General features: G+C 42.8%; 1 protein-coding gene across 1 annotated transcript; it reads left to right on the plus strand.

Moving 5' to 3' along the window:
- Window positions 1–330: 330 nt before the first annotated feature.
- On the plus strand, window positions 331–26,719 carry LOC117524406 (collagen alpha-2(VI) chain-like). The gene is made up of 28 exons (XM_034186177.1): window positions 331–617; window positions 5,041–5,200; window positions 7,601–8,208; window positions 8,308–8,328; window positions 8,464–8,529; window positions 9,507–9,560; window positions 9,705–9,749; window positions 9,851–9,877; window positions 9,971–9,997; window positions 10,122–10,166; window positions 10,255–10,308; window positions 16,319–16,381; window positions 19,978–20,040; window positions 20,147–20,200; window positions 20,289–20,324; window positions 20,566–20,628; window positions 21,030–21,092; window positions 21,440–21,502; window positions 21,622–21,684; window positions 21,803–21,853; window positions 21,938–22,036; window positions 24,186–24,248; window positions 24,341–24,376; window positions 24,469–24,514; window positions 24,624–24,776; window positions 25,144–25,596; window positions 25,672–25,710; window positions 25,795–26,719. The coding sequence occupies exons 1-28, from the start codon at window positions 615–617 to the stop codon at window positions 26,394–26,396; spliced, it is 3,120 nt and encodes a 1,039-aa protein (XP_034042068.1). The 5' UTR covers window positions 331–614; the 3' UTR covers window positions 26,397–26,719.
- The last annotated feature ends 84 nt before the right edge of the window (window positions 26,720–26,803 follow it).

Below are 26,803 nucleotides of genomic sequence, written 5' to 3' on the forward strand. Positions count from 1 at the left end.
TTTGTTCCACAGTTTCGATATCGGTTAATTATTTTTGCAAACATAGCAACTGTAAAAAAAATCCAAATTTAAAAATATCCATATGCTGTTCACTTATAATTAGAATAATAATTTGACTTGTTGATGATGAATACCAACGTGCACTGATGCCTTATATACACAAACTGGGAGAGTGCACAGCTCTTTCCATGTAAGGATACGGAGGAGCTCAAGTGTTTGCAAAGCAGCACTTTCGGAGAGAATCCGTCTCTCGGACTGACAGCTATTCTGTCAGATGTACAAGATATATAGTTAATTGTAGCTTATTGTGTTTACTTTCTTTTCCAGCTTCACCGGTTTTCTTTTGGACATCGTGCTGATCCTCCTGAGTCCAACTGCTATTTCAAACAGCAGATAACATCTAAACATTGATTAGTCTTCGGTGGAATCTCCCCCAGTGCCTGCTACATGTGCACTGAGGAGAAACTGGGCGGCCCCTCAACCACGACTTGACCCAGCCTGAGTCTACTGATATGTGAATGTTCAGACTGAGATGATGATCTTACAATCTTTACAAATTGCTATATTTTCCTGACACTCGAAAGTCACAGTTTGGCATTCAAAGTACTGCAGACATGGTGAGTACATTTTCTCTCACGTAACTAATTTTCCTAAAACTCTATTGCAGCGTGGAGAACAAAGAGACATGCAGCCTGTCTGTGTGGTTTTCCAGTTAATCTTGTATGTAAAGATGCAGAGATCTGCTGAGATCACTGGGTTCTAAATGTAGACAATGAAGAGCAATATCTTAAATTGTGTTTTAGGAATCAATCAGCAGATTCAAGAAATTCTCTACTTTCAAGAAAGGCATTGCAATATTCATAGATGAAGCCTGTTATTTCACATGTACTTGTCACTAACAAAAAAAGTTCAAAAAGTATATTCAAAAATGGAGTTTGTGCTACGACAAGAAATTGGGTTTACACACACACACACACACACACACATATGTTTTTGATATTACAGCTCCTGGCGAAATTTTGTTGTACCTGCATTAAATTCTCTTCTATTGTAAATTCTCTTCTATTGTATCCACCTGGTGGACATGAACCACCATGTAAATGTCCACCAAGTGGAGATATTGCTCCATTTTAAGAACCTTGTGTACAGGTTGCTGTGGGACATAACAAACCTGTTGCTTGTAGATTATCTAACAAGTACACACGTTTTCGACTTTGATAACTACAAAATGCTTTTGTTTAAAAAAAATTACATTTCTACTTTTGGTTAACAGCTTATTTACCAATGAACCAATGAATGATTATATCATTCAACAATGCTAAAGGCTGCAAATTGTATACTAGTTTAATTAAAAAAAACAGTCCTTTACACTTTCACTTGTTTTGTTTTTTTATTATTATTTTAACAAACGTGATAAACATAAAATGAAAAAAATTACTTGTTAAAGATATTACCTATTCTATACGTATATTACAATATATTTCTCTTATTGTGCCCCTGTTCCGTGGAATGATCTCCCCACGTCAATAAAACAGTCAGATTCTGTGGAGACTTTCAAGTCCAGACTTAAGACTCACTTATTTTCCCTTTCGTATGGCTGGCATACTGGCATAGTACAGTTCTGCGCTTTTTTACTCTTTTAATTCATTTTATTAGTAAACGGAGCATGCTGCAGCCTCAACTTTACCTAAATTCTGAGTCTTTTCGTGAAGCTCAGGGCTAGTGGCTGGCGATCACGTTAGTATTTCTTGTTTTTCTTGTTGTTTAATGCTGGCAAATTATACAGTATTTTTTGTCTTTCTGATGCCTGATTTTGTTTTTTCTCTCTGTTTAAGGTGCAGCTCCATCCAGAGATGGGTGTGGTATTTGTGCTGGAGTCCCTCCTGTCCTGTGCACCAACAGCATTTTCTGTATGTTTGTTTTGTGAATTGTTCTGTAATTTGTGTCTGTAGCATGGCCCAAGCAGAGGGTCACCCCTTTGAGTCTGGTCTGCTTGAGGTTTCTTCCTCAGAGGGAATTTTTCCTTACCACTGCTGCTCTGGGGGTTAGTAAGGTTAGACCTTACTTCTGTGATGTGCCTTGAGGCAACTCTGTTGTGATTTGGCGCTATATAAATGGAAATAAATTGAAACTGAAAAATTACCTTGTGTATATTCCCACTGTAACATTCCTGAGCCTTCCATAATCCTTTGGGCACCCTAGCAATGAATCACAAAGGGTAAAACAAACTCAGAGTATGAACATGACAGAAAAAGATGGTGGATGCTTTAGTATTTTGTCATCTCAAAAACCAAACTTTACTTTTCAGTGTTCCAACAACAATGTGAAGAAAAACTTAACTCTAAAAAAATTGTTTTCTCAAATATGGTAATAAAGAGTTTGATTTGAACATAAGAGGTTTCTGTCTGGAGAACTTTAACTGACAGACTGTTCAGTGCATCACGATGCTCTATTATCTTTATTTGTACCTGGTCAGCAGAGTTAAATATGTTTATTTATTTACTTTATTGATTATTTTAGTTTTAGCTTTATTTTTCCATTTTATTATTTTATACAAAAAGCTTTGAACATCAGTCAGTCATAGGTACCAGCCAGTTAACAAGTCCTCAGGGCAGTCTTTCTGTGTTGTTAGTACTTCTGTTGTGTTATGGCTATTTGCAACACGTTTGTGTTTTTGTGTGCACTGTGTGAATTTTTCACAGCCAAGTTATCAGATTAAATTGTCACATGTGCTGCAGGTTATGTTTGTTTGTGCTGGCTCTGTTTGCAAGAGCTTTCTCAATTCGGAAGATGTTTTTTAATGTAGTTACCTGTTGCTGAACTGATGCAAGTATTATTATTATTGCTGTTATTATTATTTTTAATACTCACAATTGTAAGCTTTGCTTGTCAAGAGAAATTCCATCCTTCTGGCAAACCTGCGCACCTTAAAACTCTAGAACCGTAAAACTCTGAAAATCAAAGTTTTTTTTACATGAATACTGAGAGGTCAAAGCTCTGTGTGCCCAAAAAAAAAAAAAAAAAAAATCATGCATTAATGACATTTATAAATGCCTTTTTAATTGAATTTTGGGTCTTAAGTAGGAAATGTATCAGAAGCACTGAAATGCTCACATCGCCCACTAGATGGTGCCAATAGCTGCTCAAATGTATGGCAAGGTCTTGACTGTTTATTCATTTGAGGATTAATTTTTGGGAAAAATAAGATGGGCCGACAGCCAAAAATAAACGTACAGTTGTGTCTCTTGCCCTTATGGTCAACTTACTTGTTGTTGTCATTATTATTGTTATTATTATTATTATTAGTAGTAGTAGTCATAGCATTTGTACATTTTTTTCCATTCACTATTGTCTTAGTTTAGAAGTATTGTAGCCTCTGAGTATTCGTCAGGGGTGTGTTCTGGCTCCTCCCTTCTGCAATGCTTGCATGAAAATTCAGTAAGGTATATCTTATATATTATATTCCAATTCTAAGGTGGAACTATGCCAGTATACAAAGGTATATCTAAATATCTAAAAAGGAAGAGTAAAATAGGAGAGTAGAAAAGAGTAGAGTAGAGCCACTTAGGTGCCTGGTCTTGAGAACCAGGGATGGTAGGTTAATGGACTGAATGGTTGCATGGACTGGATGTTGTGTAGGGTTGTGGAAACTAGTGACTTAGGTGCCTTTTCTTCTTTTTCTGTCATGAAAATGTTTATTGACCTTGACGTCACGGATGATGCTGTGATCTTTGCAGGATCAATGGATACCCTTATTGTAGCATTACAGAAGCTGAGTAAGGAATTGGAGTCAATCAAGACTACTTTCAATAACTTGCTGGACTCAGCCATTAGCTAGATGTGTATTTGTATGTGGTGGAACTACCTGCAGTGACTTTCATGTCTCTGATCCTCAACGTTTGAGATCTAATGATGTCTTGGAAGAGCTCATGGAGTCATGAGGTCACTGGACAGAGGTACAGTAGTGTTCAGAATAATAGTAGTGCTATGTGAATAAAAAGATTAATCCAGGTTTTGAGTATATTTCTTATTGTTACATGGGAAACAAGGTACCAGTAGATTCAGTAGATTCTCACAAATCCAACAAGAACAAGCATTCATGATATGCACACTCTTAAGGCTATGGTGATGGCGATATATCTGCAGGATGAAGGTCCAAGTTTTTAGGGTCCTGGGACCTGTGGGGCTTGTGGTGATGAAACTTGGATGAAAGCCAGTGACCTAAGGTGACTGAACGGTCACCCCTGATGACGCGGTTCACAGATTATCACCTCGTTTCTGCTTCAAACTGCACTCCAGTCATATCAGTGACAGATATCTGAAGCTTTTGTACAACAATCATTTCCACATAAATTCAACATTATTTCATCATAAAAGGCGACGGAAGCAATCAGATCATCGTGGCTAAATGAGCTGCTAGCTGATGCATTTACTGCACGTTGGTAATTTCAAAGCGTCACGGAATTTCGTCGAGTTTCTGCTTAAAACGGCCTCGTTTCTGCTTAAAACTGACTTTAGAATGATTTAAGAGGTTTTACCTTTATCATCTGATGGTTAATAATCCCATGAATCCATTTAATCGCTTTGGGTGAAGAGACTCTGTCTCAGACGTGGTCCGAAATGACGCATGCACAGATGCAAAAGGCAAAGCGATTTTTAAGGATGGACCATTCGGTCTGCGACACCAGCAACTGACCGATGCGAAAGCAAACCGGACGTTCGGCCTTGGGCCTCACTCGATGCTTGGTATAAACACTAAGAAAACCAACTTGTGTTACAAGCAGCCCTGGTCTCCCCTACACCGAACAGAAGTGATCCAACAACCACAAAATCTATTTCTGTTTCATATTTTGAACATTGGTGGCTCTATTCACTTACCAGCAGCTATTGCTGGACATTGTTTAAATCAGCAGTAAACATTCCATATCCCTCTGTGGACACCTTCTGTAAACAGACAGATATTTTTCTGCATTTTAAAAACAGTTATAAGTAAAGTTCTTGGAGCTGTCTAATACATGCTCTGTCTTTGCTCTTTTTTAGGTTGTTAAGAAAAGGATGATTTCAGGGTCCTTCTTTCTGTTTATGCTGCAAGCTGTAATTCAACAAGGTCTGACGCCTCTTGGCCAAAGGTCACGAGGTCGAGGTGACAGTCCAGACCCGACTCCATCTGCAGTTCCACCTGATCCTTCAGGCTGTCAGAGTGAGCTTTTTCTTTTCAGCCCCATAAAGGACAGTTTTGCTTTTTTGCAGCCTTACTAATTAAAATCTTGTTCATGATCTCTGAGTGCTCTACTCACCTTTGTCTACTGAGCTGTGTGAGAGGAATTTCTTTATTGAAATTACTGAAAAAGTGCATGGGCATCAATGGCAACCCTGCAATAAAGTTCTACGTAAACAAACTATTTTATTATTTATCTTAAAATTACATTATTGATTATTCACACCTTGTTTTGTGGGTGACATTATTAAATTATTCTATGGACTATTTACCAAGGGGTATTCATGTCTTTGGGTCCTCTGCCTTTGAAATTGAGAGACGGGAAGATCTTATGGAGGTGCTGGACAGAGGCGTTTGGTGATGCCGATATCTTTGGAGGGAAAACAAAGGTCCAAGTCTTTACGGTCCTGGTCTTTCTTGTCTTAGTATACGGTTGTGAGACTTGGATGCTAACCAGTAACCTAAGGTGACAACTAGCTGTCTTTGGTACTTGGTTTCTTTGGGGGGTCTTTATGTACTGGTGAATTTTTGTCACACAAGGGTAACTGAAGGAGGCCCAGATGAGGAGTATCACTTCGATGGTGAAGTAGCGTCAACTATGACATTTTGGCAATATGTTAGTTTCCTTTGGAGGTGATCTAGCGCACAGGTGCCTCAGTGTTGAGAACCCCCAGTTGGAGAAGCCCAAGGGGACACCCATGATTCAGTTGTCGGTGGCAGAAAGACAGCTGCATTGAGAATTAGGGAAGGATGCAGTGGTGGGCACAGTTCTGTTTATATGCTAACTGTTAATTAGCCACGGTAACTTTTTTATTAGCTTTTCAGCTAACTTTGAAAACCACCAGACCAATTAGCTTCCGCTAACTTTCAGTCCACTAGCTTTTTTTTTTTTTTGCTGCCATAGCGAGTAAAGCTTAACGGCCAAAAACGTTTGTAATCCCTAAAAACATACAAGTTAGTTCCTGTCTGTTATGGGTCTGCAACAGTCAGGCCGCTGTGAGGAGCTCAGCCCTGTCCCCACACTCTTGCGAGCGCCACTAGCTTAGCTTATGGCAAACTAAAAGTGGACGCTCTCGTTTTGGCCGAACTTCTAGCCAGTTTCTAGATATTCTGTGCTAAAACCTGCAGCCGATGTGCTTGATGAATTCCTGCGCAAAAAGTAGTTCCCAGATAATTGTGATATTTGGCACAAGAACTTGTGTATCTTGTGTGTTTTTACACCTAAATGATCATAAGTCAATATTCACACTCATCCAGCAGCATCTTCTCATGTCGACAAATTCAGTACCATTTTTGCAAACAACCAGAAACTGGGTCAGGCGAAAGTAGTCTGGCAAGCTCAGTCTGTGGGCCAGATATCCCACAATGCCAAAATAGCAGAGATGACGCTCCAGCGAGAGCGGCACGCTGAGCAGGGTGCCCGCCCCAGCAGAAAGGGGCCTGTCGGCTGCCGGAGGTGCCCACCACTGAGGATGGGTTGTTTGCTTGGGTAGTTTCCTTTCAGGACTCAGTGCGGTTCCATGGTGTCTTGGATGTCCTAACACAGAACACTAGCACATGCTCCCAGGCTATTTATTTACACACTGGTGATACTCGTGCCGTAAACATGAGTTAAAGATACAGCTTGTACTTTTGTTGTTCCTTGTTCAAGAATGTTTGAAAACAAAAGTTGGATGTTAGCTGGTTTGGCTAATAGGAACACATCAGTTCTGCCTTGGCTAGCTTAGCGGAGAGGCTTACAGTGTATAATATGTTGTACTTGTGTTATTTATATCGCCTGATTTTGATTTTATTCTATCATTTGACATAATGCAAGTTTAACGTTTTTAATAAAACTTTTTTAAGGCTTTTTTTTTTATGACATCCACCATAAACAGACTGATCAGTACAGGGTCGATATAAGCTGGTATATCAGAAACAATACACCATGCTGGAAATATATCTTCAGACGCGACATCACAAAGGTGCCATTGGTTAAAAAGTAGGTTAGCATTGTTTCACATGTAATTTGAGTGTACTGTGGAATTTTGCAACTCCCAGCTGGCTTCTGCCCTCACTCACAGTCATTCAGTAATCAAAACTCTTGTATGTTGTACTGCTTTTGTTGATGTTTTCTATTATTGTCGCCCAACTGAATTGGGTTCACTCTTTTGGACCCTGCTCTTGTGAAGTGCCATGAGATGACCTGTGTTGTGATTTGGCCCTATACAAACAAATTGAACTGAATTACCCTATTTTCCAGAGTATGAAAATGGGGCATTGGTGGGCTTGAATGGGGGAGCTTTCATAGGGTTGCAAAAAAGTGAGTTTATCCTTTATTATTCTTTAGCTGTCATTTTTCAAACCTTAAATCAATTCCTCACGAATTGTCCTCTCTTTCAGAAGTGGTTGATTGTCCAATCAAACTGTATTTCACAATTGATACCTCGGAGACAATTGCCTTGCAGGAGTCCCCGCCTGGAATACTGGTGGAAAATATCAAGGAGTTCACCAAGATGTTTGCCCAAAAGCTGGCTGATGAGGAGTACAAAGACCAGGTTAAGATCACCTGGTCCATTGGAGGGCTGCACTACTCCCAGACACAGGTATTCTTCAGCCAGTTTGCAACCAGGGAGAGCTTCATCAGGAGTCTGAGTGGCATTAAATACCTGGGGAAAGGTACTCATACTGACTGTGCCATTACAAACATGACGTACGCCATGACCCACAGCTACACAGGGAGGAAGGCTGCACTCTTCTCTGTGGTCATCACCGATGGTTTTGTTACTGCAAATCCATGTGACGGGATTAAATTGGCTGCGGAGAAGGCCAGAGAGAAAGGGATCCAAATTTTCTCCGTGGCAGCATCCAGGAGCTTTGACCAAGTTGGAATGGATTTGATTGCCAACTCCCCTTCTGAGTTGTATCGATATGATTACACAGCTGTGGAGGTTGTCGAAGGACGACCAAAAATAAAGACGGACTCTATTGACCGTATCATAAAGGCTATGGTAATCAGAAAGATGCTTGTTTCCTGTCATTGAACACGTGCATTGGCTTGATACAACATATATGAATGCTTTTAATCAGCTGTCATCTTCTCTTTATAGAAATATCAAGCCTATTTACAGGTAGATAATACATTTCTCAAACTTACTCATTACTATTTGTATGTTTACAGGACTTTGGCATAACTTCTACAACAATAAATATAATAACTTGTCTCTTCTTTATGTGCATTAATACTGTTCTATGCTGTTGTGTAGTGTTATAAAGATTCATGCTTTGAGGCTCCTGGACACCCTGGTCCATCAGGGCTCCGAGGTCAAAAGGTCTGTCTTTTTTAACCACTTAAACAAATTAAATAAATGTATATATTTATTACTGCTAATGTTTTCTTTGTGTTTATATAACTAATAATTATGAATGTGAATGAATGAATATAAGTTTTACTTCATTCTACTCCCTTTGAGTAATGTACGGATTTTCAAAGATGAATGTGCGCAATGTATAAATGTTTTTAACTTGCTCAATAAAGTATTCATCATCAATGTATTGCACTATATATTTAACTAATTCACCATAATATCATTGAATAAAGAGTTATTGATTCTACAAAAGGGTATTTGTTTAAAATTGTAGAACTGCTATACTGTGTAATTTATAATGCTACTTACTCTGCTGTACCACATGATTAATGTGTGGTACATTAATTAATGTTGTAATAATTGTTAACCAACAGTGAAATAATTAAACTGTTTATTAATAATTTATTGAACATCTTCATGTTAACTAAGACTTGAATTCATATTATTTAATCAATTATCAAGACAATGGGCACAATAAGTAAATAATTACTGAATACAGTGAATGCTTCATTCACTGTTAGCTATTAGTTATTTTATACACACACACACACACATATATATATATATATATATATATATATATATATATTACTTTCTGAAAAAAGTAGAAAAAAATTAAAACAATTAAATCAAAATTCACATATTTTTGTTCATACTAGAGGTTGCTTTGCTAGAATATAATCTGTGGCTATAGAATTATTGTATTATATCAGTATATAATATTTATATTATATACTGGATTATATTACAATACCATTTAATTTGCTATATTATATAATTATCATGTACTTAACATGTATGTTGATCTTCTTATTAAAGGTCATGTTGTTATAATTTATAACTATAAAATTAGTGTATTAAGCAATTACCATTTAATTAATAATGTATATTTTGTTCATACCAAAAGTTGTTTTATTACAGTTTATCTTGTTGATTTTTAGGGTATAAAAGGAGATCGAGGATATCCAGGACCAAAAGGTGAAAAGGGTTCCCAGGTAAGCTGAGACTGGAACTACAGCTTATGGACAAGAAATGACATTATTGTATTCATAATAACACTATAATGCTTTATATTACATATGTAATTATTACATATTATTACATATTACATACATATTAATACATTATATTTATTACAGGGTGATCCTGGGATTGAAGGTCCAATTGGACGACCAGGTCCAAAGGTTTGTTGGAGAATATTAATTGATGATTTTATACTGTACTTATCAAAATCTGTTGTGAAAAAAAAAATATCTCTATCTTGTCACTGTCTGCTCTGATATAGGGGGAGCTTGGCAACAAAGGTGACAAGGTAAACACTAAATATTAATGTTTATTCATTTTGTTGATTTATCAAATAAAATAGCAGTTTCATTTTGATTTGGCATTCTTTCTGCCTCTACAGGGTGAAATTGGAGCAAGTGGAGTAAAGGTAAATACCTCTTAACTTCCAGATCAGATATTTTGGTTTTATTTTTACATGTAACAGTCTATAAAAAGCAAACGTTTACATGGTGGAGTTAATATTTCTTTTTGCCCAACCTCTAAATACATAGGGTTTGTCAGGATTACCTGGCAGGAATGGAACTGATGGACAAAAGGTAAAAACACAATACATAAATCAAACAAAGATAACAGAATAACAATATGTGCAATATATTTATATGGTTGTGCTTGTGAAATCTTCAGGGTAAAGTTGGCCGAATTGGAGCTCCTGGTTGTAAAGGTGATCCGGGTGATAAGGTCAGTGTGTAGTTATTGAGACGTTATTTTCCCACTCATGCTTTTTGTAAATGTATTTCTTGTTGTGTGGGCCGCCAGAAGAGGAGGTACTGCTGGCCCACCACCAGAGGGCGTCCTGCCTGAAGTGCGGGCTTCAGGCACGAGAGGGCGCCGCCGCCACGGACACAGCCGGGGGTGACAGCTGTCACTCATTATCTCCTGACAGCTGTCACTCATTCATGCTTCATCATCTCACTCCATAAAACCCGGACATCATCTCCACCTCATCGCCGAGATATCGTCAAACCGTTCAGGTAGTATTCTCAGCCTTGAAAGTGAACTGTGTGTCAGTCTGAACTCTGTTTTGCAGCCGTTTTCCAGACGTGTTCCTTGTCTGTGAGATCGGCGTTCGGTGTGACCAGCGACAGCTTCGCTGCACACCTCTACCAGATAAGCTGAGCTGCACGAGTGTGTGTTAGAGGTGTTGGTGGAATTCCCACCGTTGTTGCTACTGGGTGTGCACACACCCATATCTTATTGTCTCTGCTCCCTGCCAGCAGTACCAGATCCGACCTTCGAAGACGGTGGCCACCTGGGGACTCGGGACTTGGCGGCTCCAGTATTCTCCGGGTTCGGTGGCGGAGGAAATCGTGTGGTTCCGGTTCATCTCAGGACAGACATCTTCTATCCTCGAGCCTGCCCACACGTCACCCTAGTGATTGACTGTCTGTAAAATTTCACATTCCTCTGTGTTGTGCTCATTCACAACAGTAAAGTGTTCATATTTGACTCTTTCATTGTCCGTTCATTTACGCCCCCTGTTGTGGGTCCGTGTCACTACACTTTCACAACAGGATATCTCGGCCAGCGTAATGGATCCCGAGGGGCGTCACCCATCTGTTGGACAGCCAATGGATGAGCAGGGTGCACAGGCGCCTGCAGGAGGCGTGCTGGGTGAGTTGCAGCAAATCCTCACCGCCTTTACCGCTCGGCTGGATTTGATGACCGAGCAAAACGTCATCCTTAATCGCAGGATGGAGGCTCTCACCGCTCAGGTGGAAGCGCGCGATCAGAGCGCTGCTGCGGCTCCTCCTCCTGCCAACCCTGTGCCCGATATTAACGTTCCACTGGTCGTTCAACAAACTCCCCCACCATCCCCTGAAGCATACATAAGTCCCCCAGAGCCGTACGGGGGTTGTGTGGAGACGTGCGCGGACTTTCTGATGCAGTGTTCGCTCGTCTTCGCACAACGACCCGTGATGTACGCGTCTGATGCCAGCAAGGTGGCTTATGTTATTAACTTGCTTCGTGGTGAGGCACGCGCTTGGGCTACAGCGCTTTGGGAGCAAAACTCACGGCTCCTTACCTCTTATACTGGGTTTGTGAGGGAGTTCAGAACAGTGTTTGATCACCCTAACAGAGGAGAGACCGCTTCAACAGTGCTGCTGTCAATGCGACAGGGGCGCTGGAGCGCAGCCGAATATGCAGTCGACTTCCGCATCGTGGCTGCGAGGTCCAGCTGGAATAACGTTGCGCTCCGCGCCGCCTTCATAAACGGACTGTCGTCGGTCCTGAAGGAGCACCTGGTAGCTAAGGAAGAACCGCGGGATTTAGATGGACTTATCGATCTCGTTATACGGTTAGACAATCGGTTGGAGGAACGCCGTCGGGAGCGAGACGAAGGATGTGGCCGGGCATGCACCGTCGCTCTCCCTTCCGGGTTCGAAAAGGTTCCGCCCTCCCCACGCTCCACGGCCTCAACGCTCCATGTGGCTACAGCTCCCCCTGCTGACGAAGCTATGGACACGAGCAGGGCCACATTTAGACCACCTAACAGACAGAGGAGGCTGGCCCGCGGGGAGTGTTTTGTCTGCGGTTCTAATGAGCACCTGCAGAGAGACTGCCCAAGTGGTTAAAACACCAACTCCCACCCCTAGAAACTGGGCTAAGGGTGGGCCAAGACATTCACGTGGGACATACACATGTTTCCACACGACTCCCAGTTACAATCCTAAGCGGGGATTTAACCCTTCAAGCCCCAGCACTGGTGGACATGGGGTCAGAAGGGAATCTGCTGGACAGCAGATGGGCAAGGGAGGTAGGGCTCCCTCTGGTGGTGCTTCCTTCGCCATTGCAGGTGCGGGCACTAGATGGCACCCTTCTCCTTTTAATCACGCACAAGACACAACCTGTAACTCTGGTGGTGTCTGGAAATCATCGGGTGGAGATCGAGATGGGTGCAGGTTTGTTTTTTGTGGGCAAGAAGGATGGCGGACTCCGTCCATGCATTGATTACAGGGGGCTGAATGAGATTACGGTTCGCAACCGATACCCGTTGCCGTTGTTGGATTCCGTGTTCACCCCCCTGCATGGAGCCAAAATCTTTACTATGCTGGATCTTAGGAATGCGTATCACCTGGTTCAGATCCGGAAGGGAGACGAATGGAAGACAGCATTTAACACCCCCTTAGGTCACTTTGAGTACCTGGTCATGCCGTTCGGCCTCACCAACGCCCCCGCGACGTTCCAAGCCTTGGTTAACGACATCTTGCGGGACTTCCTGCACCGATTCGTCTTCGTATATCTGGACGATATTCTCATCTTTTCTCCGGATCCTGAGACCCATGTCCAGTATGTACGTCAGGTCCTGCAGCGGTTGTTAGAGATCCGACTGTTTGTGAAGGGTGAGAAGTGCCAGTTTCACCGCACTTCTTTGTCCTTCCTGGGTTTTATCATCTCCTCTAACTCCGTCGCCCCTGATCCGGCCAAGGTTGTGGCGGTGAGAGATTGGCCCCAACCTACAAGCCGTAGGAAGCTGCAACAGTTCCTCGGCTTCGCTAATTCCTATAGGAGGTTCATTAAGGGCTACAGTCAGGTAGTTAGCCCCCTGACAGCCCTGACCTCTCCAAAAGTCCCCTTCACCTGGTCGGATCGGTGCAAAGCCGCGTTCAAGGAGTTGAAACGACAGTTCTCTACTGTGCCAGTTTTGGTGCAGCCCGACCCTAGCCGCCAGTTTGTGGTTGAAGTGGACGCCTCTGACTCAGGGATAGTAGCCGTGCTATCCCAGAGTGGTGAGACTGATAAGGTTCTTCACCCGTGTGCCTACTTTTCTCGCAGGTTGACCCGGCTGAACGGAACTATGACGTCAGCAATCGAGAACTCCTTGCGGTGAAAGAGGCTCCTTGAGGAGTGGAGACACCTGTTGGAGGGAGCGTCTGTGCCATTCACGGTTTTCACTGACCATCCGAACCTGGAGTATATCAGGACCGCCAAGCGGCTGAACCCCAGGCAAGCCCGCTGGTCACTGTTCTTCGGGCGTTTTGACTTCCGGATCACCTATCGCCCCAGGACCAAGAACCAGAGATCGGATACCTTGTCCCGGGTACACGAAGAGGAGGTCAAAACTGCGCTGTCGGATCCACCGGAGCCCATCCTGCCTGAGTCCACTATCGTGGCCACCCTCACCTGGGACGTGGAGAAGATCGTCCGGGAGGCCCTGGCACAAAGCCCGGACCTGGGAACTGGACCAAAGGACAAACTATATGTCCCACCAGAGGCCAGGGCTGCGGTCCTAGACTTCTGTCACGGTTCCAAGCTCTCCTGTCATCCGGGGGTGCGAAGGACCGTGGCAGTTGTCCGGCAGCGCTTCTGGTGGGCACCTATGGAGGCCGACATCCGGGAGTACATCCAGGCCTGCACCACCTGCGCCAGGGGCAAGGCTGACCACAGGAAGTCCCAAGGACTGCTCCAACCGCTTCCTGTGCCTCATCGCCCCTGGTCCCACATCGGCCTGGATTTTGTCACGGGCCTCCCACCGTCCCAGGGCAACACCACCATCCTCACGATAGTGGACCGATTCTCCAAGGCGGCCCACTTCGTGGCCCTCCCGAAGCTCCCTACGGCTCAGGAGACAACGGACCTCCTGGTCCACCACGTCGTCCGTCTGCATGGGATCCCTACAGATGTTGTCTCGGATCATGGTCCCCAGTTTTCCTCTCACGTCTGGAGGAGTTTCTGCAGGGAACTGGGGGCCACCGTGAGCCTCTCATCCGGGTACCATCCACAGACAAACGGACAGGCAGAACGGGCCAACCAGGAGTTGGAACAGACCCTCCGCTGTGTGACATCCGCGCACCCGACGGCCTGGAGCACCCACCTGGCCTGGATCAAGTATGCGCATAACAGCCAGGTGTCTTCTGCCACCGGCCTCTCCCCGTTTGAGGTGTGTTTGGGGTACCAGCCCCCGTTATTTCCTGTGGTTGAGGGAGAGGTCGGTGTGCCCTCGGTCCGGGCCCACCTTCGGAGGTGCCATCGGGTGTGGCGCATCGCCCTTTCTGTCTTGTTGAAGGCCCGGACGAGGGCCAAGACCCATGCAGACCGCCGGCAGTCCCCGGCCCCTGCATACCAGCCCGGGCAGGAAGTGTGGTTGTCGACAAAGGACATCCCGCTTCAGGTACAGTCACCAAAACTGATAGACAGGTTCATCGGACCCTTCCGCATCCTCAAGGTCCTTAGCCCTGCCGCAGTGAAGCTCCAGCTCTCCGCTTCACTGCGGATCCACCCGGTGTTTCACATCTCCAAGATCAAACCACACCTCACTCCTCTGTGCTCCCGGTCCAGCGCCGCCTCCTGCCTGGATAATTGACGGGGAGCCGGCCTGGACAGTGTGCCAGCTCCTGGCCGTCCGTCGAATGGGCCGGGGGTTCCAATATCTGGTGGAAAGGGAGGGGTATGGACCCAAAGAACGGTCCTGGGTGAAGAGGAGCTTCATCCTGGATCCGGCCCTCCTGGCCGATTTCTACCGTCGACACCCCGATAAGCCTGGTCGGGCGCCAGGAGGCGTCCGTTGGGGGGGGGGGGGGGTCCTGTTGTGTGGGCCGACAGAAGAGGAGGTACTGCTGGCCCACCACCAGAGGGCGTCCTGCCTGAAGTGCGGGCTTCAGGCACGAGAGGGCGCCGCCGCCACGGACACAGCCGGGGTGACAGCTGTCACTCATTATCTCCTGACAGCTGTCACTCATTCATGCTTCATCAACTCACTCCATAAAACCCGGACGTCATCTCCACCTCATCGCCGAGATATCGTCAAACCGTTCAGGTAGTATTCTCAGCCTTGAAAGTGAACTGTGTATCAGTCTGAACTCTGTTTTGCAGCCGTTTTCCTGAAGTGTTCCTTGTCTGTGAGATCGGTGTGACCAGCGACGGCTTCGCTGCACACCTCTACCAGATAAGTGGGTAGACAGGAGCTGCACGAGTGTGTGTTAGAGGTGGAGGTGGAATTCCCACCGTTGTTGCTACTGGGTGTGCACACACCCATATCTTATTGTCTCTGCTCCCTGCCAGCAGTACCAGATCCAACCTTCGAAGACGGTGGCCACCTGGGGACTCGGGACTTGGCGACTCCAGTATTCTCCGGGTTCGGTGGCGGAGGAAATCGTGTGGTTCCGGTTCATCTCAGGACAGATGTCTTCTATCCTCGAGCCTGCCCACACGTCACCCTAGTGATTGACTGTCTGTAAAATTTCACATTCCTCTGTGTTGTGCTCATTCACAACAGTAAAGTGTTCATATTTGACTCTTTCAATGTCTGTTCATTTACGCCCCCTGTTGTGGGTCCGTGTCACTACACTTTCACAACATTTCTTTTACAATATGTCTAACAAATAGTTAATAGTGTGACTCGGTTTTCTAAAATTTCATTTTGATCATGCATTAATAGATTAGATTGGATTAGACAGAACTTTACTGATCCCTTGGGAAGACTCCCTCAGGGAAATTGGGGTTCCAGCAGTATTATATTGCAGCACACAGAGTATCAAAAGTGAAAGTAAAAAACAATTTGCAAATACACAAATATAAATACCAGATCTACTGGTTTACTGGCTACTACTTATTCTCATTCCCAACCTCTGTCTTCCTGTTACTCCTCCTCACCCCGAGTGATATTATTATATGGTATATTATTATATGGTAATATTAAAACAATGTACAACTGTATATATGAAAATAATAATTTTGTTGTGTCTGAAAGGGACCAGATGGACACCCTGGAGAAGTTGGTGACCCCGGACCACAAGGTGGCCCAGGACCTAAGGTGTGGATGAGTACAGAAACAATTCAGTCATTAATTGAGGCCTGTGATATTTTTCCCTTTCAATAATTAATTGCAACAGTGGCAGTTTACAGACTTGCCCCCGTCACACATAGCAAGAATGTGGAGGAACCATGCCCAATGGCAAATATTACCATAATCCGACGCAGTCGGGAGGAAAAGAAGTGTGGTTAGCCCTGTCGGAAGGCATCCGGAGTACCTCGTCCACACCTGCACGATGCCGTCAGATGGCCATAAAAGGCACTGTGGACTGTCCGATGTCCAAACGTCTGGATGCCAAGCACGGGACCAGAGAGCTGTGTTCCTCACACTCGCAAGTGCATGTGGGTGCGTGGCGCATGTGCGGTCCTCGCACACAGGTGGGGCTGCAGTTATCACTCAGCCCTATGTGTGTGTGTGTGTGTGTGTGTGTGTGTGTGTGTGTGTGTGTGTGTGTGTGTGTGTGTGTGTGTGTGTGTGTGTGTATGCATATTGCTGCATGGGCCACTAAGTGAATGTGGGAGGCCCGCTCGCCACTGGACAATAATAATAATAATTCAATAACTGGATAATAATTCAGAATTATTATCATGATGACGCGTGCCACATACATTTCAACCATTCCTTTGCGCTTCGGGGGGGTGGTGGTGGTCATTATTATACGTGGCACATGCAGGTCATACCGGCAGGCTTTGCACTGCCAGATCTATCTCGAGGTTCCCTCGTATGTGCTCAAATCAAATCAAATTCATTAATTTATATAGCTCCAAATCACGACACGTCACCTCAAGGCGCTTCACAAACATCATTTAAAAGGCAGAAAAAAATGAACTAAAGATTAAAATCACAATAAAAAATTTAAAACATAAATAAGTAAAAGGAATAAAATAAATAAAAGGAATAAAAGAAGACACACAATCGTATAAAATACTAATGATAAAACAGGGAAAAAAGTGTGTCTTCAATCTAGCCTCAAAAGTCTCCACAGAGTCTGACTGTCAGATCTGTGCAGGCAGATCATTCCACAGAGCTGGGGCGCAGTGAGAAAAGGCTGTGTAACCCGCTGACTTTTTATTCACCCTAGGGACGCACAATAGGCTTGCACCCTGTGAACACAGGGCCCGAGCCGCAATATAGGGCTCAACTAGGCCGGGCAGGTAGGGGGTGCCAGTCCATGAACAATTTTATAGGCCAATAATAACACTTTAAAATCCGATCTCAAAAAGACCGGAAGCCAGTGAAGGGACGCCAGAACCGGCGTAATGTGGTCAAACCTTCTGCTTCATCTCAGAAGTCTGGTAGCAGCATTTTCAACCAGTTGAAGACCCCTGATGCTGGACTGTGGTAAACCAGAAAACAGAGCATTACAATAGTCCAATATGGAAGAAATAAAAGCATTAATCAGAGTCTCAGCATCAGCCATAGACAGGATGGGACGAATCTTTGCTATATTTGATTGATCTCTGCTCTCTTCCACAGCATGTCTTTTTCCTGATTCTCTCCCTCAGCCCCAACCAGTCCCAGCAGAAGACTGCCCCTCCCTGAGCCTGGTTCTGCTGGAGGTTTCTTCCTGTTAAAAGGGAGTTTTTCCTTCCCACTGTCGCCAAGTGCTTGCTCAAAGGTGGTCGTTTTGACCGTTGGGGTTTTTCTGTAATTATTGTATGGCTTTTGCCTTACAATATAAAGCGCCTTGGGGCAACTGTTTGTTGTGATTTGGCACTATATAAATAAAATCGATTTGATTTGATTTTGATTTATATTTCTTAGACGGAAGAAAGCAGTCCTCGTAATGTCCCTAATGTGGAGGTCAAAGGACAACGTAGGATCAAAAATTACCCCAAGGTTCCTCACTTTGTCAGTAGGATGTATAACACACAAACCTAGACTGATGGACCAAGAACCATCATTTCAGTCTTATCAGAGTTCAAAAGCAGAAAGTTACTAGACATCCAGCTTCTCACTGCTACAAGACAGTCTTCTAAAGCTTTTATGTGGACAAGATTTCCAGCAGTTATCGACATGTATAATTGAGTGTCATCACCATAGCAATGAAAAGCAACACAAAACACCGCAGTATGTTCCCAAGGGGTGCTATATACAGGGAAAAAAGCAGGGGGCCCAGAACAGATCCCTGCGGAACCCCAAACTTCATGCCCTAAAATCAGAGGTAGCGTCATTGCACAAAACACAGTGGGAACGACCAGCGATTATTTTGGATCCCATTTTGCCACTGTTGGAATATGTAAACAGTGGTCAAATCATCATCAGATTACACATGGACCGCCGTCGGATAGGTGTCCCATCTCAACGTCGCCCGGAGGGTTTTGAACCTGTGCATTACACTTGGGGCTACCAGTCAATTTTGACCAACTGATGGCTTTCAGAACATTTTGGAACTGAAATCCGGCACTTTTCGGATGTGTGCTGATTCATAATTCCGATGCCATTCTGCGTGATTCCGGTTATGTGTGATGGGGGTATGAGTCTTATATAATTATTGTTTTCACTTTAATATTAAAGCATGCAAATATTTGTTAATTGGAAAAAGCTTGATTTTTTTTTACATTATTAAAAATATTAATATAGAGAAAGGTGTCGGAAACTTTGCATACAACTGTCATCCATTTTCATTGATAGAGTAACATTCCACTTATATTTTTCATCAGACTGATGATCCATCAATCTGTCTTTTAACTTTTTACCCAAAGGAAATTATATCAATAAGTACCGCATCAGGAATATACACAGCACCACCAGGTAGTCATGGTTAGCATTAGAATTTTGTTCTCAGATTTGCTACCCATGCCAAGAAGGTCTGATCCCGAATCCAGAATAAACTATATACAAGAGCAATCATAGAATTCTGACGTCCGCCAATCCGGATTCAGATCACCTCCAAAATGCATTGGAGTCTTCCAGGCCCTATTATGTGTCTGTGGTGAAAATTTGGTGAGAATCCGTGTATTAGTTTTGACATAATCCTTCAAAGACTATATAAAGGGAAACTTGCTCCAGAATCCAGATCCTTATCTGGATCACCTCCAAAATTTAACGGAGTCTTCCTTGGACTAATATGTACAGTATCTGTGTTAAAAATGTCATCAAAATCCATGCAGTAGTTTTGACATAATCCTCTTAACAGACAGTAATCCTTCAAAACCTATATACTAAAGTGAAACTTGATCCAGAATCTGGATCCAGACCCAGATCACCTCCAAAATTTAATGGAGTCTTCCGTGGACTAATATCTACCTGTGGCGAAAATTCTGTCAAAATCCGTGCAGTACCTTTGACGTAATCCTGCTTACAGACAGGCAGACAAATAAATAAATAAATAATAAATGCTGATGATTCTATTACATCCTTGACGGATGTAATTAAATATATATATATATATATATATATATATATATATATATATATATATATAAACACTATGAGGATGACTAACAATGTGTTTGTTATATCTTTCTGTTTAGAGACACTTCCATCCAACCTCAAAGGACTGTTGACTTCACAGATGACTTTAATCCTTCTAAAATATGTTTGTGATACTAAACAAAAGCTGTTTTAATTTCCCCCTCCTCCTTTTTCCCCAGGGTTATCCAGGCTTCTCTGGAAAACCGGGTCCACCAGGTCCAGTTGGTGAGCAGGGGCCAAAGGTCAATGTCAAATTAAAGAACAGAACATTTTCCTGAAATGAATATTTACATATGTTTTAGACACAGAATTATTCAAACAAATGTCTGTTTCTTGTTTTCTGCTAAGGGTGAAATTGGGAATCCTGGAAACCAAGGACGACCAGGAGAAAAAGGAAATCTGGTACAGCTTACAGTCGTCTTTCACTTCAGTTATTCTCTGTTGTAATGCCACAAAACTGAATCTGAAATTACTCTTTAAACTCTTCCAGGGGCAAAATGGGACAGTTGGACAAAAAGGAGAACCTGTAAGTCAAACATTTTCATTTTTTAAGTACATTTTTTTTTTGCTTTTTAAGGATTTTTTTTAAGGTTCTAAAAACATTCTGGATGCACAAGCCATTCCAACCCATTATAGAGATTTTGCATAATTTATTACCACCCTTGAAAAATGTCAGCTACCTATTTTAAAAACACTACTCAATCTAGAGCCCATGGATCCCCACGGGCAACATGCTCGCTAATAATAAATTACCTAAATGTTACCAGGGAACGAGAGGAACGACTGGACCAAAGGGAAAGCAAGGACGTGATGGGCCTCCAGGAGAAAAGGTTTGTAGAAATATGCATATTGTGATTATTATGTTTATTGTGTTTTGTTTATTGATGCATGCTATGCGTTGTACAAGCAAGTGATACTGTACAAGTTAAATACAGTATGTTATTTACAGCACAAACAAATCACTGTGAATTCTGCTGAACTGGGACCATAGATGAAGGATGATTGTCTTACATTTCTGCATGATTTTAGATTCTAGAAGAGAAATCAGACATCTTGTGCCATGTAATTTGGCTCAGGTTTGCTCCATGTGTACTCACCATATTCACACAAAATTGTTCAGCTTGCTGGGAAAAAAAAATAACATTATTGTTACAGTTCAAGTGATGTTTTGTCGACACTGATAGATGACCAATAGTGTGCTACAAAATCTGACACTTTAATTTATTTGAAGGGAGAACGGGGCCTACAGGGGAGCCGAGGTCGACCCGGGGCCGTTGGACTTAATGGTACAAAGGTAAGAAGGTCATGCTGCAGGAGGATTTCATAAGAGGGATGACTCAACCGCTTCTTCAGAACTCAGCTGGACTTCAATGCAACCCTTTACTGAGCTTACGCCTTCATGTACTGGATGTCCGCCCAGAATAGCCACAGCTGAGTCTTATCATAAATGCATGTTTTACCAGAAAATGTTCTGCCCCGCCCCAAAACAATCCCTCCCTGTTTTTCATTGTCCAGCAAAAAAAAAAAAAAAAAAAAAAAAAATCACATCAGTATGATTAATACAGAGTATGTAGGCCAGGTCAAAGATGATGTCCAGTAGTGGTATTTTATCTGTTTATATGAGTATTCTTGCTTTTGCAGGGTGAACTTGGACTTCCAGGACCAAGGGGTCAATCAGGAGAACAAGGAAGTCATGGACAAAATGTATGCTTTGAACATTAAGTGGAAATGTTTAAAAAAATAAATAAATAAAAGCTTTCTGGATGAGTAGAAAGTAAAAAAAAAAAACACACACACACAACAGTGTGCTGTGATGATTCCAGGGCACTGTGGGGAATCCTGGAGATCCTGGGCCAAGAGGAGAACCTGGGCCCCGTGGACCACAGGTTTGGAAACACTTCTGGAAAAGTGTTTGGTCATCAGCAAAGAAAATGATCATCAGCAATTTAATGATGTGCTGTCTTGGGTTTTGTATTGTTCATTTTTCTTCTCCTGCTTGAGCAGGGTGACAAAGGAAGACAAGGATTCAGCTATCAAGGACCAAGAGGACCCACTGTATGGTTTCCTGTTGGCATTATGTAAAACACTTTAAATGGTTTGACTATCATCTAAAGATTTGTGTGACTTTACTGTTTTCAGGGAGACAGGGGGGATCCAGGCAGGAAAGGATTTGTAGGGAGCCGAGGTGAATGTGGGCCCAAAGGAGAGCGTGGAGAAAAAGGAGAGCCAGGAGTGCCAGTAAGTTAAACAGATCCACCACAGAATGTTACAAGGAGAAACGGAATGAAGATCTTGATCCTGGTTGCCCGTGTCATATATAGAGGTGTGCATGTTTGTCTGAGTTGTTCCTCAACTGGACAAAACATTAAAGAGGAAAACCACAAAATGTAAGATGCATTCTGTCAAACAGTTTAATGTTTATGTCTCTGATGAGACTTCCGTTTTTGTCTCTTTTCCATTGTGAGGGTTATTTCTTTGATCTCTTCACTAATTTTTGATCTAATTAATTACCTTTGATCTTGATTGTGCATTTTTTGATAGGTGATCTTGGTTCTTGATCACTCCTCTTTCATCCTGAGCACTGTCGTTAGACCTTGGAATCTTGCCAAGGAGGTTGTTAAATTGCCATTCATCTCTTTTCTTTGTTTTTCTTTGATCTTGATTCAAGGATCAAAGGAATAAGCTTGCCAACTTTGTTTCTCATGATTATTGGTCTGTGACCCTGATCTTTGTTCCTGATCATGTCTCTGGTTACTGATCTTTTATCCTGATGAATGACCTTTGATTCTGATCTTTGATCCTGATTGGAAGCTTTTATTCCGATTACAAATCTTTGCTCCTGTGGCATTGAGGATACTAAGCAATGAAGGATTTTGGGTGTTATTTCATTCCATTCTTCCTACAAACACATCTTAAAGTGTGCAACACTACGCAGTTGTTCTTGCATTTTTCATTTCAAAATTCTCTACATTCTCTATTGGAGACAGGTAAGGACTTCCGGCAGGTCAGTCCAGTACCCGTACTCCCCTTTTTCCATGGTCATGCCTTTGTAACATGTACAGAATGTGTTTTTCGTCTCTTCTTCATCATTGTCTTGTTGAAAAATGCATGGGCGTCCATGGAAAAGATGTCAAGGTAGCATATGTTGCCATAACATCTTATTGTACTTTTCAGCATTAATGCTGCCGTCACAAAAATGCATTATTCATATCTGCACAGTGAAGTTTTTCCAAAATAATACCTTGCCCATGTAGCTATAGTGCTGCTGGAAAGTAATGTTTCACTTTTTCCACATTTTGTTATGTTACAGCCTTATTCCAAATGGAGTTAACCCCCCCCCCCCAAAAAAAAAATTCTACTCCCAACACCACATAATGACAACATGAAAAAAGTTTTTTTAATCATTATTATTGTTGCAAATTTATTAAAAATAAAAACCTAAGAAATCACATGTACAAGTATTCACACACTTTGTGAAATGTGGAATAAGTAAAGTGATGTGAATACTTTCTGGATGCACTGTATACCAGCTATTAATGAATCACTGTTGTTTATGCAGTGTTGTCTGAAGGATTGGGGATCACTCGTGTTCATCTTAGGCTTGAGCCCTTGCCCTTTTTGCACTGAAATTCCTTCAGATTCCTTGCCTTTTTTAATGACATTATGCAATAAGAAACCCCTTTCAATCTTCCTTTTTTTAACATTCAAAAATTTTCCCATACAGTTGTTGGTAAACTGGAGATCATCTGCCCATCTGTGCTCCTCAAAGACTCAGCCTTTCATGGATATTGCTTTTCTACCAATTCATGATTGCAATCACCTGTTGACATCATCCATTTGAAATTACATCGTTTAATTTCTTAAAAACCTCATTACGGGCCCAAACTTTTTCTGATTTGGGGCTGTAGATAAATCATCAAAGAAATCAGGATCAGACCTGAAAGATCAAAGTTGGATCTGAATCAAATGCTCCAATATCAAAGCTCAAAAATCAAGAATTAAAGGCAGTCACGCCACATCCACACCAAACTTCAATCTGCTGTTCCTTGAGCCCCAGCCCACCGCCACCAATTTAACTTGAACCAGTTAACGTGCTTTTGAGTTATCTTGCTGACAATTAAACAGATAAATGGCAGCAGTAATAATGTCCATGTAGTTGCACTTATTATTCATAACAAGTTTGTGCCCCCTAAGCAGTGGGAAAGCACAAGAGCCTAAAGACTGTCTGGAATATTCTGGTTAAGGCTGCAAGCAATAGCTGTACAGACTGGATATGCATCTCCCCCCAAATACAGATTAGACAATAAATATAGAATTTAAAAAAATGTTTCGTATTGCTATACATACAACGTGTCTCCTCCATCAAAGATGTTATCTTCTCCTGCAGGGCGAGCCAGGGGAGGAGGGTGAACCAGGACAGAGGGGGCCCAGAGGAGAACCTGGACGTGATGTAAGCACCAGCATACTTGCAAATAATGACTTGACCATAGTTGCAAATTTAAGATCAAGTTACTCTCCTGTCTGCATGTACTGTCTGTGTAGGGAGACATGGGACCTCTGGGTGATCCTGGGCTCACTGTGAGTAACCTTTAAAAAATATAGAATTTGGTAGATACGGTTAACTGTCGTCTTATATATGAGTATTAATCAGTACACCTGTGACTTTCCAGGATTGTGACGTCATGACTTTTATCAGGGAGACATGTGGTTGCTGTGGTAAGTAGATGCCCAGTACGTGCCGTCCGATATACAGAGCTTGTGATAGCAGGATAAATCAAACACTTAAGCGTTTAAACATGTGGCTCCTGTGCTCGTCTTTCACCAGACTGTGAGAAAATCTGTGGAGCTCTGGACATTGTGTTTGTAATTGATAGCTCTGAGAGCGTTGGTTTGACAAACTTCACCCTGGAGAAGAACTTTGTTGTCAACACCATCAACAGACTGGGCTCTATGGCCAGTGACCCTGCCTCAGAAACAGGTAACACAAAAACAAGACACAGGCATCGCTGGAGCTGCAGTGACTAACTGAATAATTGATGTCTGAAATCATATTGCAAGATTGTTCCACGGGAAATATACTTGCAATTACATGTAAGGATAGGTACATAACCTCCCACAAATTATTTTACCTCTCTTGGGGTATCCTAGTCTTAATTGGGAGAATCAGACCTCTTTAGTACCACCCAATAATTCAATAACGCTGTGGCTACACTGCAAGAGATTTCACCTTAAAACTGTAGCTACTATTTTATCTAATTTAAACTCATGACATAAAGCATCATAAAATCTTATTGAACTTAATTTGTTACTGGATAATAAAGATGAACACAACTGGTCTTTTCTAGGAACAAGAGTGGGAGTTGTACAATACAGTCACAATGGAACCTTCGAGGCCATTCGACTCGATGACCCCAACATTAACTCATTATCTGCCTTTAAGACAGCCGTGAAGAACCTACAGTGGATTGCTGGGGGCACCTTCACACCCTCAGCTCTCAAGTTTGCCTATGACAACGTCATCAGGGACAGCAAGAGAGCCAAAGCCAAGGTGTCTGTGGTGGTGATCACAGATGGACGCTATGACCCGCGTGACAACGAGGACCTGCTTGCCCTCTGTTATGACAGCAGGGTGGTGGTCAGTGCTATTGGGGTTGGTGACATGTTTGGAAAGATACAAGATGATGAGGTCTTGAGTTCAATAGCATGCCATAAGAAGGACCGACTCACTGGCATGAGGCATTTTGCTGACTTGGTAGCTGAGGACTTCTTAAATAAGATGGAGCGTGTGCTCTGCCCTGGTAAGCAAGAAGTCATCACTCAAATATTTCCATGTGAACATTTGTCTCAGTTTTCATGTTAAATTTCTCTTTTAGAACCAGTGACAGTGTGTCCTGATCTCCCATGCAAAAGTGGTAAGTTTCATTGTTTCCTGGATTAATTGTCGAACGTTGCAATGGAGTTAAACTCTGCAAACATTATGTTGGCTGTCATTACAGAGCCTGATGTGGCCCGATGTGCCCAGCGGCCAGTGGACTTGGTTTTTCTACTGGATGGCTCAGAGCGCCTTGGAATGAAGAACTTCCGCCATGTACGAGGATTTGTACAGACGGTGGCAGACAGATTGACCTTAGCCCGAAGTAGGACTGATCGTATGCGAGCCCGCATGGCACTCATGGAATACGGCAAGGAGAATGAAAAACACATTGCCTTCAATCTCACACACAATGCAGCCATCATCTCTGATGGCTTGGCTCGTTTGCCTTACCTGGATTCTTCATCCAGCGTGGGGCCTGCCATCATCCACGCCATCAACAACCTCTTGAGTGCCAGAGGTGTTCGCCAGACCAGGCGCAACACAGAAATATCGTTTGTTTTCATCACTGACGGCGTCACTGACACAAAGATCCTTGATGAGGCAGTTGGTGCCATGCGAAGGGCACAGGTTGTCTCCACAGTGATAGCAACAGGAAATGATGTTGACCAAGAAGTCTTAATGAAGCTCGCCATGGGTGACCGTGATGCCATCTTCAAAGGACAAGATATGTCCGATTTTTCTCAGTCCACTTTGTCTGACAAATTCATGAACTGGGTATGTTAGACAGGAACCACACTCATGGGGACAAAAACATCACGGGCATTTCCATGCTGAATGGGAAAATTAGGCAAGATGTTTTTTTTGTTTTGTTTTATTTTTTTTTTACAGTGGTTCCGTTGCATTTTCCGTTTGCTATATATAAAATAAACTTTTTTTTTCAGGAAACAAAAGACTTTTGTTGTAACACAAACCATGCTGTAATTAGAAGTAATTAAAAGACTAATTAGTTTTATCTTACTTTTTGTTTGTCATTTCATACCTTGTGTCAACTGGCACATGCAAGCAAAAAATAGTGTCTAAAAATGTATATGTGTGGGAGGTACACACACCCAAAAAAGACTTGAAAAGTGATCAAAAACTATACCGCGAGTCACATGGAAATGCCCTCATCATCAAGGTGCTAGTGTTAC

This window comes from Thalassophryne amazonica, chromosome 14 (genome assembly GCF_902500255.1).
Source record: "Thalassophryne amazonica chromosome 14, fThaAma1.1, whole genome shotgun sequence".
Taxonomy (NCBI): Eukaryota; Metazoa; Chordata; class Actinopteri; order Batrachoidiformes; family Batrachoididae; genus Thalassophryne; species Thalassophryne amazonica.

Coding starts and splice junctions, on each gene's coding strand:
- LOC117524406 (XM_034186177.1), top strand. Junction 20,201..20,288: donor CAGGAGAAAAAGGAAATCTG/GTACAGCTTACA, acceptor AAACTCTTCCAG/GGGCAAAATGGGACAGTTGG. Junction 20,629..21,029: donor ATGGGCCTCCAGGAGAAAAG/GTTTGTAGAAAT, acceptor ATTTATTTGAAG/GGAGAACGGGGCCTACAGGG.